General features: G+C 49.9%; 1 protein-coding gene across 3 annotated transcripts in view; it reads left to right on the top strand.

Moving 5' to 3' along the window:
• The window catches only part of Znfx1 (zinc finger, NFX1-type containing 1), a 27,226-nt gene extending 14,729 nt beyond the window's left edge, over positions 1 to 12,497 (top strand). Inside the window, exons 6-14 of one of the 3 annotated variants that reach the window (XM_006500456.4) lie at positions 597 to 746; positions 1,281 to 1,395; positions 4,044 to 4,291; positions 5,600 to 5,739; positions 6,083 to 6,237; positions 6,448 to 6,593; positions 8,018 to 8,128; positions 8,415 to 8,510; positions 9,124 to 12,497. In XM_006500456.4, coding sequence (XP_006500519.1) covers positions 597 to 746; positions 1,281 to 1,395; positions 4,044 to 4,291; positions 5,600 to 5,739; positions 6,083 to 6,237; positions 6,448 to 6,593; positions 8,018 to 8,128; positions 8,415 to 8,510; positions 9,124 to 11,562 — 3,600 coding nt within the window. In that variant the 3' untranslated portion in view covers positions 11,563 to 12,497. Of the gene's footprint in view, positions 1 to 596; positions 747 to 1,280; positions 1,396 to 4,043; positions 4,292 to 4,791; positions 4,926 to 5,599; positions 5,740 to 6,082; positions 6,238 to 6,447; positions 6,594 to 8,017; positions 8,129 to 8,414; positions 8,511 to 9,123 lie in introns of those variants that run through there. The other 2 variants (NM_001033196.2, NM_001291162.1) reach the window with 2 other exon arrangements.

Raw genomic sequence — 12,497 nt, 5'->3', positions numbered from 1 at the left:
AGAAAGCTACCAGGCCCTTCAGTCTGTCCCTCCACACTACCACAGTGTGGAGCCTGCTCGCTGGGAAGTGGCTTGCTTTTTCCAGACAGGTTGTCCTCATATTCACTCTGTAGACCAGGCTATCCTCTAATCAGAAACCCACCTACCTCTTCCTCCTGAGTATGTGTCATCAGGTCTTTTTATCTGAGCAGGGTACCCAATTAAATTCACAACTGGGTACAGTGCCACAGACCTTTATTCTCAGCTAGTAGGGAAACTGAGGCAGGAGAGATTGGTTAAACTAAAAGTTTGGGACCAGCCTGGACAATGTAGCAAGAACCTGTGTCTTAAACAAGTGGAGAAAAAAAAATCTCTCATATCGTATCATCAAAGAGGAAAAGGCTGTGAGGCTTGGAGTCTGACCAGAGTGCCCGGGCCTGGCCATTGAACGTGAGTCCTTGGGTCTTGGGACCACGGTGTTCTTGAGAAACAGGTTTGTTGACTGCTCTCACAATTTATTCCTCCTTGATTTTCCTTTCTTGACTTTATTTTCTCTCAGGGCAGAGGCTGGCTTTGGGAGAGAATGTTCCTTCATTGCCTCTTTGTGTTCTTGGCAGATTGTGACAGAGATGAAGGAGTCAGAGCAAAAACTTCAGGAAGGGGCCCAGACCCTGGAATGCACCATGCACGGTGTCCTTCGGGAGCAGCACCTGGAGAAGTACATCTCTGCCCAGCACTGGGAAAGCCTCATGAGTGGGCCCGTGCAGGTAGGGCTGCCAGAGGAGGCTCAGCCCATGGAGGCAGCAGCCACAGCCCAGCAGAAGCCACGGCCCAGAGTCTTCCTTGTTGTATACCTGACGCTGTTGTAGTCCAGTTCCACCTGCTAGGTTTGAGCCAGCAGCCTCTGAACATAAGGTTTAAGGGTTAGATTTTCTATGCTTGGGTTAGAACTCAGGACATCATACAAACTAAGCAAGAACCTACTCTTGAGATTTACCCTCAGGAAAGAATTTTATATCATCCTTTTTTTCCCCCTTAAAGATTTATTTATTTACTATGTACATAGTGTTCTGCCTACGTAAATTCCTGCACACCAGAAGAGGGCACCAGATCTCATAGATGGTTGTGAGCCACCATGTGGTTGCTGGGACTTGAACTCAGGATGTCTGGAAGAGCAGCCAGTGCTGTTAACCTCTGAGCCATCTCTCCAGCCCAGGAAAGAATTTTAAATCCTTTGAAGAGACACTGTCTTCATTCTGGTTGCCACAGAATTCTCATGACTGACAATTCTTCCTTCACAGGATGCTGACTGGGTCTGTGTGCAGCCCTCGAAGCACTCCATGATTCTTGAATGGCTGGGGCTTGGTGTGGGCTCCTTCACTCAGAGTGCATCTCCAGCAGGACCTGAGAACACAGGTAGGAGGGTCATGTGACCCAAGACACCGTCAGCTGGAGTATAGTAAAAGCCAGAACGACCTGACTCAGAATGCAGGGTCCATACATGACAATCTGCGTCAGATAGCAGAGGACTTAACAGGACAGCAAGGCCCAGACTGATGGGCACAATTTGGAGAGTACTGTTGTTGAGTACACACAAGGGAAATGCTTGTTAGAAACTAGAGAGTCACAGCTGAGTGCTTGCCTGGCATATATAAAGCTGTAGGTGGTTCCATCCTTGGCACCCTGAAACCAGGCATGCTGGCACATGCCGATAAGCCCAGGATTCAGAGGTACAGGCAGGCGGATCACAAATTCAAGGTCATCCTTACCTACATAATAAGTTAAAGTCAGGGGTGATGACATATATATTTTTTGTTTTGTTTTGTTGGAGTTTTTTGTTTTTTGGTTTTTTATTTTTTTTGGTTTTTCGAGACAGGGTTTCTCTGTATAGCCCTGGCTGTCCTGGAACTCACTTTGTAGACCAGGCTGGCCTTGAACTCAGAAATCTACCTGCCTCTGCCTCCCAAGTACTGGGATTAAAGGCGTGTGTCACCATGCCCAGCAACATATATTTTTAATTCCAGTACTAGGTAGTCACAGGCAGAAGGACTTCTGTGTGTTCAGAGCCATCCTGGTCTACATAGTAAGTTCCAGGACAGCTGTTGAGAGGCCCAGTCTCAAAAAAAGAAAGGAAAAAGAAAGAAAAGAAAACTAACCGACTCTATTACAACTTCAAAGCCAGCTTGGGCAGTGTAAGAACTTGTCTCAAAACACACACACACAAATATGCACATACACACATATGTACTGATAATAATAAAAATAAATTTCAAAGAAACCAGAGATGCCAGGCAGTGGTGGTGCACACCTTGAGTTCCAGCACTCAGGAGGCAGAGGCAGGAGGATCTTTAAGAGTTCAAAGCCAACCTGGTCTACAGAGTGAGTTCCAGGACAGCACAGAGAATCCCTGCCTCAAGAAAAAAAGAAAAAAAAAAAAAGAAAAGAAAAGGAAACCAGGGGACTTAATATGTGGTTATGCACAGTTATAACCCCAGCCTCAGGAGTCAGAGGCTAGCCTGAGCCACACTACAAACAAGTTATAATCCCAGCCTCAGGAGTCAGAGGCTAGCCTGAGCCACACAACAAACAAGTTATAATCCCAGCCTCAGGAGTCAGAGGCTAGCCTGAGCCACACTACAAACAAGTTATAATCCCAGCCTCAGGAGTCAGAGGCTAGCCTGAGCCACACTACAAACAAGTTATAACCCCAGCCTCAGGAGTCAGAGGCTAGCCTGAGCCACACAACAAACAAGTTATAATCCCAGCCTCAGGAGTCAGAGGCTAGCCTGAGCCACACAACAAACAAGTTATAATCCCAGCCTCAGGAGTCAGAGGCTAGCCTGAGCCACACAACAAACAAGTTATAACCCCAGCCTCAGGAGTCAGAGGCTAGCCTGAGCCACACAACAAACAAGTTATAACCCCAGCCTCAGGAGTCAGAGGCTAGCCTGAGCCACACAACAAACAAGTTATAATCCCAGCCTCAGAAGTCAGAGGCTAGCCTGAGCCACACAACAAACAAGTTATAATCCCAGCCTCAGAAGTCAGAGGCTAGCCTGAGCCACACGACAAACAAGAACAAAAAAAAAACAACAGAAAACCCAGCACAGAGTGGGAGAGCACAGAGATGACTTAGCAGTTAAGATCATGGGCTACTCGTGTAGAGGGTTCAGCTCTCAGCACCCACATCGCAGCTCACAACTGTCTAGCCCTGGGGAATCCTATACCAACATCAGGCATGCCTGTGGTGCACAGACATACATGGAAGCAATACACATTAAAAAATAAAAAATAGGGCTGGAGAGATGGCTCAGCGGTTAATAGCACTGACTACTCTTCCAGAGGTCCTGAGTTCAACCGCATGGTGGCTCACAACCATCTGTTAATGAGACCCAGTGCCCTCTTCTGGTGTATCTAAAAACAGCTACAGTGTACTAATATACATTAAATAACTAAACATTTTAAGTAAATAAAAAGTAAATTTCACACTTACATTGTATTTATAATTACCCTCATTTTTATAATTGATACAGTGAAAACTTTCTTAAAAGGCATTTTTGGATAGCTGGGTGGTAGTGGCCCACACTTTTAGTCCCAGCATTCTTGAGAAGCAGAGGTAGGCAGATTTCTGTGAGTTCAAGGGCCAGCCTAGTCTATACAATGAATTTTAAGATAGACAAGGCTATAAAGAAAAATCCTGACTCAAAAAAGAAAACAAAACCGAAACTTTTCCGAGTGGGCCTGGCAATGCACACCTTTACCTTCGAGCATTCGGGACACAGAGGCAGGCAGGTGTCAGACAGGCTGAGACTGGGCTACGCAGTCTACGTAGTGCATTCTAGGATTTTGCAGTGACACTCTTTCTCTGCAACCTCTCCCAAAAGAGCCTTCTTCTACATAATTTTTAAAACTTGATAAAATGTAGCAAATGCACTACAGGTAACTTTAGGTCTCTGTCCCTGGTATTCGTCCCTTCCCTTCCCTTCCCAGGACTGCTTAGCGCCATGAGCCTGTCCTGTGTGAGCTCTCACAGGTATCCTTTTCCTACCTGCTTCCTCTCTTAGCCCAGGCAGAGGGGGAAGAGGAGGAGGAAGGGGAAGAGGAGGGTTCCCTAATCGAGATTGCGGAAGAAGCCGACCTGATCCAAGCGGACAGAGTGATTGAAGAGGAGGAGGTGGTGAGACCTCGAAGAAGAAAGAAGGAAGAGAACGGAACCGACCAGGAGCTGGCTAAAATGCTGTTGGCCATGAGACTGGACCAGGAAGTGCCTGGGACTACAGCTGGACCAGAACAAGCTACAGAAGAGTGGGAGGTAAACCAGCTTCCTTGCCTGAAAGAGAGGACTTAGTCTTCCCAGGCAGACTTGGAGTGGGCTCTGCTGGAACAGGCCCTGGCGATGTTCAGGCCCAGTTTGGCCAACGCTGTTATTACTGTTACATCATCACTTCATCCACAGCTGGCTGACATAACCTGAGGGTAGAAAAGCTATGGTCTACAGAGTGAGTTCCAGGATAGCCAGGGCTACACAGAAAAACCCTGTTACAAAAAAAAAAAAAAAAAAAAAAAAAAGCTATGGTCGGTCAGAGGGGCCCTGGCAGGATCGAGCAACTTAGATGGTGTCACATCACAGTATGGTGCTTTGTCATCTCACACACCTTGTCAGCCTTGGGGTCTGTGAGCAGCCAGTGCAGATAACCGAGGACCTCATCCTTAGTCGCCCTGGAATCCAGCTCTTATCTCTGAGCCACGGTGGTGTGGTGCTGTGGCTTAGGTCTCCGATAGGCTTCCCAGTGCTTGTGAAGCACTTACTCTGTGCTAGCATGTGAACAGGAGACCTGCTACTCCACATACCAACCCGTAACCCTGACTGAGAATGAAGGCCTCTTAAGGACAACATGGCTGCAGTAATTTTCACCTTAGCGTCTGTCTGTGCCTTACTGGCTCAGGTTAGTAGTATTGTGTGGGGCAGAGGAATAAGCCCAGTTCTTAAAACTGTGTTGGGCTTCTCTCTGCTGTGTCACTTGGGATTGGGCCCTTTAGTGTGGTGACATCAGTTCACATGCCAGTCCTCATAAAATCTTGTAGCTTCATTCAGCGACAGATCCAGAAGGGATAAGATATTGTGTGCAAGGACCATTGTAGCTGGCCTATGACAGACCCTGTATCAAACGCCAGCTCCTAGGCAGTGACCCAGAGAGCAAGAGCCCGCGAGGCTCTACTTTGAGGATACATACCTACTGTAGAAAGAGGAGGAAATGGTTGTCAAAGCGAGTCCAGGCAGGAGTAGCAGGGAAAGGGGAAGCTAGAGACATGGCCCAAACACAGTCAGAAAATGTCACGATGACATCTGAGACATTGTGGCCAGTGGTCAGCCATTGCTGGCCAGGTGAGGTCCTTCCCAGGGCTCTTCACACTGCCAAGCCTGCAGCAAGCACCCTAGGTCACATCACTTGAGAAGAGTCAGGACAGATTTGGGGCCCAGGCAGGTCTCTGGAACTTTGTGTAACTACTCGTGATGGAGTAGCTGTTGAGAGAGTGAAACAGAGCTCACTAGGTAGCCATCCCTTTGTCCTGTGCTGGGGCCTCTGCTCACCGTCTTTCTTGGGGTTTACATCTGTAGACTCAGCGTGGCCAGAAAAAGAAGATGAAGAGGAGAGTGAAGGTGGAGCTTCGCAAACTGAATACCATGACCAAGGCCGAGGCCAATGGGATCCAGGACGTCTGGCAGCTGGACCTGAGCTCCCGCTGGCAGCTCTATAGGTATGGGTGTGGTGCCCAAACCTAGCCGGTCCCTGTGATTTCCCATGGAATTCTGTCTGGTCCCTAGGATGGGTCAGATTGGGCAGGACCTCCTACGGCTCAAATGAGGAGGACATTGGAGGCTTGCACAGCAGAGTGTCTGTGTGCTCTGTCTTCGCTTCCCTCCCTGCACAGCTTTTATGGGGCATTTTCAGCCTGGGTTTCTGTAATCTTGGGCCTCATTCTCCCTGTCTGGCCTGTAAACTCTGGAGCGCTTTAGGGCTCACTTGAGGAACTGGCACATCATTCACTCAAAGAGCACTTACTAAAGAAAGGCTTCCTTTCCTGGTTCTTCATTCTCCAGGCTGTGGCTGCAGATGTACCAAGCCGACACTCGCCGGAGGATCCTCAGCTATGAACGCCAGTACCGCACATGGGCAGAAAGAATGGCCGAGCTGAGACTCCAGGAAGACCTTCACATCCTCAAAGATGCCGAAGTTGTGGGCATGACAACCACAGGTAAGAAGGTGGGTGGGATTTACTTGTTGAAGCCAAGTTTATTGAGCAGGTCCCACCTGCTCACTTGGGGCCCCCACCCTCTTATTCAGTGGCTGCTCTAGCCCCCGGTGAGCAGGAGGGCTTAGTTTTCTGCCAGCCCAGGGAAGGTACAAAAGAACTGGCTTTTTATATCTTGTGCTCAAAGGAGCCTCTCATCTTTCCTGATTTGAGGTGCTGCCAAGTACCGCCAGATCCTTCAGCAAGTGGAGCCTCGGATCGTCATTGTAGAAGAGGCTGCTGAGGTCCTTGAGGCCCACACCATCGCCACACTAAGCAAAGCTTGCCAGCATCTTATTCTGATTGGGGACCACCAGCAGGTAAAGCAAGAATTCTTTAAAATGTTCTTTGGGGGACAGGACAAACAGAAGACCCTGACATCTTAAGAGCCCTCAAGCTTACTGGTGACTGTGTTCTCTCTCTTCCTTGCACCCATGTTTTTTCCCTCTGCAACCTCATGACTAGAGATTGCACTTGGGGCAGTCCACACATGCTGTATGTATGGGTGTTTTGCCTGCATGTTAGTGTACCTCATACCTGCAGTGCCTGGAGAGGCCAAGAGAGAGTAACAGATCCCCTTAGACTGAGTTACAAATGGTTGTGAGCTGGATACAGGAGTACTGGGAATTCCCCTGCAAGAGCAGCCAGTACTCTCAACCATAGAGCCATCTCTCCATTTCTCACCATGAACAATTGCATAGAAAATTCCTTAAGTCTTTTGCTTTCAGTTTTGCTACTGTTTAGTCTGTCCCCTGAAAAGGAGCCAAAGTGAATTAAAAGGAAAACAAACAAACAAACAAAAACCCTAGTAGTAATGGTGCACACCTTTAACCCAGCATTTGGGAAGCAGAGGCAGGCAGTCTCTGAGTTTGAAGTCAGCCTGGGCTGCAGAGGTCAGCCAGAGCTACATAGAGAAACTGTGCTTCAAAGAACAAAAGGTAACTTAGCCAGTCACAGCTAGCTTGTGACATACTGACACAGCTGCCTCAGATAAACCAAAACTTCAATCTCAGTAAATGAGACAATGTCACTTTTTTTTTTTAGGAAGATTTACTTATTTATTTTATGTATATCTTTAGACACTCCAGAAGAGGGCCACAATGTGGTTGCTGAGAATTGAACTCAGGACCTCTGGACAAGTAGCCAGTGCTCTAACCACTGAGCAATCTCTCCAGCCCATGCATGTCATCCTTAAAGCCCTCAGTGGCTTCTCACTACTCTTGATGTTAAAAATCAAGCTCCTTTGATTTTGAGATGATCAGTGTAGCCTAGGCTACCCTTGAACTCGCTTTGTAGCTGGGTGTGGCTTTATACTACTGGCCCTTGCCCCCACTTCCCAAGTGTGGGATTACAGGGACATGCACAGCCATGCCTAGCCTAAAGCTCCTACATAGCAAGATGATCTCAAAAACAGAAGTGGGCTTTGTCCTGTCTCTGGCTCACCTCATTTCTCAGGACCAACATTCACTGTCCTCCCTGCCCCTTCTCATGGCTTGCTTTGCAAATGAATGCAAGACTGGCAGCCTCCTCTGTCTGTGCTCCTGTCAACTCAGGCATCACTGTGCAGAGAGGCCTAGCCAGACCATTCATCCTCAGGGTTGGGTTCTTCCTGATCCTTGTCACTATTAACCCTGAACCTGCCAGCACCTGGGCTAGTGCCGCCTTCCAGCAGGCACTTGAAGCCCACGCTGCTGGGCTGTCGTGTGTTCCCACTGAGAATTCTCAGGCTTGTTTCTCTCCCCAGCTGCGCCCCAGTGCTAATGTGTATGATCTGGCCAAGAACTTCAACCTTGAGGTGTCCCTGTTTGAACGGCTGGTAAAAGTGAACATCCCCTTTGTCCGTCTGAATTACCAGGTGAGAGACTGGCTTGTGTTGCTACCGACATCTAGGAGAAGGCTCCTGGGTGCTAGCAATTAGAGCTGATTTATTGCTTAAATAGCCAGACAGAAATAGATAGCCAGTCAGAAATACTGTTTGAAACCATTTCGAAGTCCCCTGCTCTTCCAGATGAAGCCTCTTGCATCATGGTTTGTCCCAGTTGCTCTTTGGTGTTACCTCTGTAGGTTCCCTGCTGGTACCTTAGCCTCCAGAAAATGGCCCTTTGTCTTGCACTTGTTCCTAATGGCATCTGTTGTTTCAGCACCGCATGCGCCCTGAAATCGCCCGCCTTTTGACCCCCCACATTTACCAGGATCTGGAGAACCATCCTTCTGTTCTCAAGTATGAGCAGATTAAGGTCAGTCTGCCCTGCCTCTGATGTTGTCAGCAAAAATAGTCTCTAAAAGGGAGAAAAGGGAATAGAGCCAATAGAGCCAGGTCAGGACTGCTAAGCCTTAGGAGGAAGAATGAGAAAGAAATGGTGGCTCTTGACCTGGCGTCAATCTGTCTTGCCACTTGGCAGCTGTGTGACCCTGAATGAGTAAGTCAGCAAGAGATGCTGGTGCTGTGGTCTGCAGCCGGGTGATAACAGCAGCCCCTGCCCAGTCCCTGAGCCGTGCACAGGGCTACGTGCAGCAGTCAGCACTGCGCGTGCTGCGGACATCAGCTGCTTCTCATCACCAGCTACTGCGGCCCCCTTGCCCATGACAGGTGATTGAATACTTGGAAAACAAAAATAGGTTAATTAGTTTCCAGCTCAGTGCCACGGCACATGACTGCTTCAGAGGTAAAGATCTGGAGATGGAGGGCACAGAAAGCACAAAGACTCTTCCTGTGGCTCAGTGGTCAGTGTCCAGAGATGACGTGCAGAGAGCTGGGGTGTAGCGCAGAGGTCCCGCACGTGCACAGCACGGGTGAGGCTCCGGTTCCAGCCCCAGTGCTGATGTGCTGCCTGCCTCCTTATTTTCCAGGGTGTCTCCTCCAACCTTTTCTTTGTGGAGCACAACTTTCCTGAGCAGGAGATCCAAGAAGGCAAAAGTCACCAGAACCAGCATGAGGCACACTTTGTGGTGGAGCTGTGCCAGTACCTCCTGTGCCAGGAGTACCTGCCCTCCCAGATCACCATCCTCACCACCTACACTGGGCAGCTCTTCTGTTTGCGCAAACTCATGCCTGTCAAGACGTTTGCTGGCATCAAGGTCCATGTGGTGGACAAGTACCAAGGGGAAGAGAATGACATCATTCTCCTCTCACTGGTGCGGAGCAACCAAGAGGGCAAGGTGGGCTTCCTGCAGATCCCCAACCGCATCTGCGTAGCCTTGTCCCGGGCCAAGAAGGGGATGTACTGCATTGGGAACATGCAGATGCTTGCCAAGGTGCCCTTGTGGAGCAGGATCATCCATACCCTTCGAGAGAACAACCAGATAGGCCCGTCCCTCCGCCTCTGTTGCCAGAACCACCCTGAGACCCACACCCTTGTATCCAAAGCTTCTGACTTCCAGAAAGTACCGGAAGGAGGCTGCAGCCGGCCCTGTGAGTTCCGGTTGGCCTGTGGTCATGTGTGCACACGTGCCTGCCATCCATATGACTCCTCCCACAAGGAGTTCCAGTGCATGAAGCCATGCCAGAAAGTCCTCTGCCAGGATGGGCACCGGTGCCCAAATGTCTGCTTCCAAGAGTGTCAGCCTTGTCAGGTGAAAGTGCCCAAAATCATTCTGAAGTGTGGTCACAAACAGATGGTCCCTTGTTCAATGTCAGAGTCAGAGTTTTGTTGCCAGGAGCCTTGCTCCAAGATACTAAGATGTGGTCACAGATGCAGCCATCTCTGTGGTGAGGATTGTGTGCGGCTGTGTTCAGAAAGGGTCACCGTGGAACTTAAATGTGGGCACAGTCAACTGGTTAAGTGTGGCAATGTGGAAGATATAAAATATGGTCTGCCAGTCAAGTGTACCACCAAGTGTGACACTACTCTAGATTGCGGCCATCCCTGCCCAGGCTCCTGTCACAGCTGTTTTGAAGGGCGCTTCCATGAGCGCTGTCAACAGCCATGTAAGCGCCTGCTCATCTGCTCACACAAGTGCCAGGAGCCCTGCACTGGTGAGTGCCCACCCTGCCAGCGAACATGTCAGAACCGCTGTGTCCACAGCCAGTGCAAGAAGAAGTGTGGGGAGCTGTGCAGCCCCTGCGTGGAGCCCTGCGTCTGGCGCTGCCAGCACTACCAGTGCACCAAACTCTGCTCAGAGCCCTGCAACCGGCCCCCATGCTACGTGCCTTGTACCAAGCTGCTGGCTTGTGGCCACCCTTGCATCGGTCTGTGTGGGGAGCCATGTCCCAAGAAGTGCCGTGTCTGCCAACCAGATGAAGTCACCCAAATCTTTTTTGGCTTTGAGGATGAGCCTGATGCCCGCTTTGTGCAGCTAGAAGACTGCAGCCACATCTTTGAAGTGCAAGCCTTGGACCGCTTCATGAATGAGCAGAAGGATGATGAAGTTGCCATCAAGTTGAAAGTCTGCCCCATCTGTCAGGTACCCATCCGCAAAAACCTGAGGTATGGAACCAGCATCAAACAGCGGCTGGAAGAGATCGAGATTGTCAAGGAGAAGATCCAGGGCTCTGCAGGGGAGATTTCAACCAGCCAGGAACAACTTAAGGCCCTGCTGAAGAGCAAGACCCTCTTCCATCAGCTGCGTCCTGAAGAATTCCTAATACTTCAAGAGAAGCTGGCCCAGAAAAACCTGTCAGTGAAGGACCTGGGCCTGGTGGAGAATTCTATCCGCTTCTATGACCACTTGGCCAACCTGGAGGGGTCACTGGAGAAGGTGCATTGTGGAGAACAGCAGAGCGTGAGGACTCGACTTGAGCAGGTCCACGAGTGGCTGGCCAAGAAGCGCCTGAGCTTCAGCAGCCAGGAACTGAGTGACCTCCAGAGTGAAATCCAGAGGCTCACCTATTTGGTGAACCTCCTGATGCGCTGCAAGATGGCCGAGAAGGTGAAAGGCAGCATAGCAGAAGAGGTCTCCAGCATCCGGAACATTCTTGAAAAGACAAGTAAGTTCACCCAGGAAGATGAACAGCTTGTGCAGAAAAAGATGGATGCTCTGAAAACCACCCTTCCCTGCTCTGGCTTGGGCATCTCAGATGAGGAACGAGTGCAGATTGTCACTGCCATGGGTGTTCCTCGTGGGCATTGGTTCAAGTGCCCCAATGGCCACATCTATGTAATTACTGAGTGTGGGGGCGCCATGCAAAGGAGTACCTGTCCCGAGTGTCAGGAGGTGATCGGTGGGGAGAATCACACTCTAGAGAGGAGCAACCACCTGGCCTCTGAGATGGATGGAGCCCAGCACCCTGCCTGGTCGAACACAGCCAACAACTTCATGAACTTTGAGGAGATCCACAGGATGATGTAGAAGATGGCACCTCAAGGCCTTTTGCCCTGCCACCTCAGAGCCAGGGTTGGCTCCTCCATGGAGGAACCAGTTTATTAGTGTCCTTTAGTCTTCGCACTTGTCTAAGGATCCACTTTTAGGGCTTGCCCACATGTGATTCTATATGTACCCTGCGCTAGAGTAAGCACTTTACCCCCAGCACTGAGCAGAGCCCACAGTTCTCAGCTCCTCGACTGTAGCAAGTAGGACTGACTCCTGGGAGCTTCCGGCCTCCACCCGGGGATATTAGGGTGATTGGGTCCTGGCATGGCCAGCACTTCTGCGCGTGCCCAGGGTGCACTGCTTCTCATGTCCAGGCCCTAACTTGCATACTACCATTGTAATAACAGCAACCCAGAGAGAGCTTTAGGAACCACTTTACCTTCAAGGAGCACAAGAACCCAGGCACCCTACTCCTTGGGCTCCTGCCCTCCTGGAGATGGAGGCCTGTGACAGGCACTTCAACTCTCCATGGCCCAGTTATATACTCACTGTCCCCAGTGGGGCGGGGCTTTCACAGCAGACACAAGCTGAGTGACCCCTGCACCCTCGTCAAACTTGCACTCAGATAGCAGGGGTGGATGTGTCTCTCTGCAGGAGAGGTTCTGTGGTGGTGGTGGTGTCAGCAGGTTCAGTGTCAGCAGCACCTCCTGTGAGTCTTTATCCAGGCACCCTCCCTTGCAGCCTTTGCCTGGGTAGGGTTAGCATGCCAGCAGCTTCTGCAGGCCCCGACTCCAGGCCTACTGCCTGCATCTGCATCTCTTTCCATGTTCCTTAGAACAGATTTAGGCATCTCAGGTCCTTTCTAATGTTGTCTAGGAAAGCCCCTTTCTTATTGTATGCATTTCCTTTTTTTGTCTTTACTATGCACTTTAACCTATAAAGCCAATTAATAAAAACAATGATTGAAAAAAGCC

The sequence above is a fragment of the Mus musculus genome, chromosome 2 (assembly GCF_000001635.26).
Source record: "Mus musculus strain C57BL/6J chromosome 2, GRCm38.p6 C57BL/6J".
Classification (NCBI taxonomy): Eukaryota; Metazoa; Chordata; class Mammalia; order Rodentia; family Muridae; genus Mus; species Mus musculus.
The sequence above is the reverse complement of the archived record's forward strand: the minus strand, read 5'-3'. Positions and strand labels throughout refer to the sequence as shown.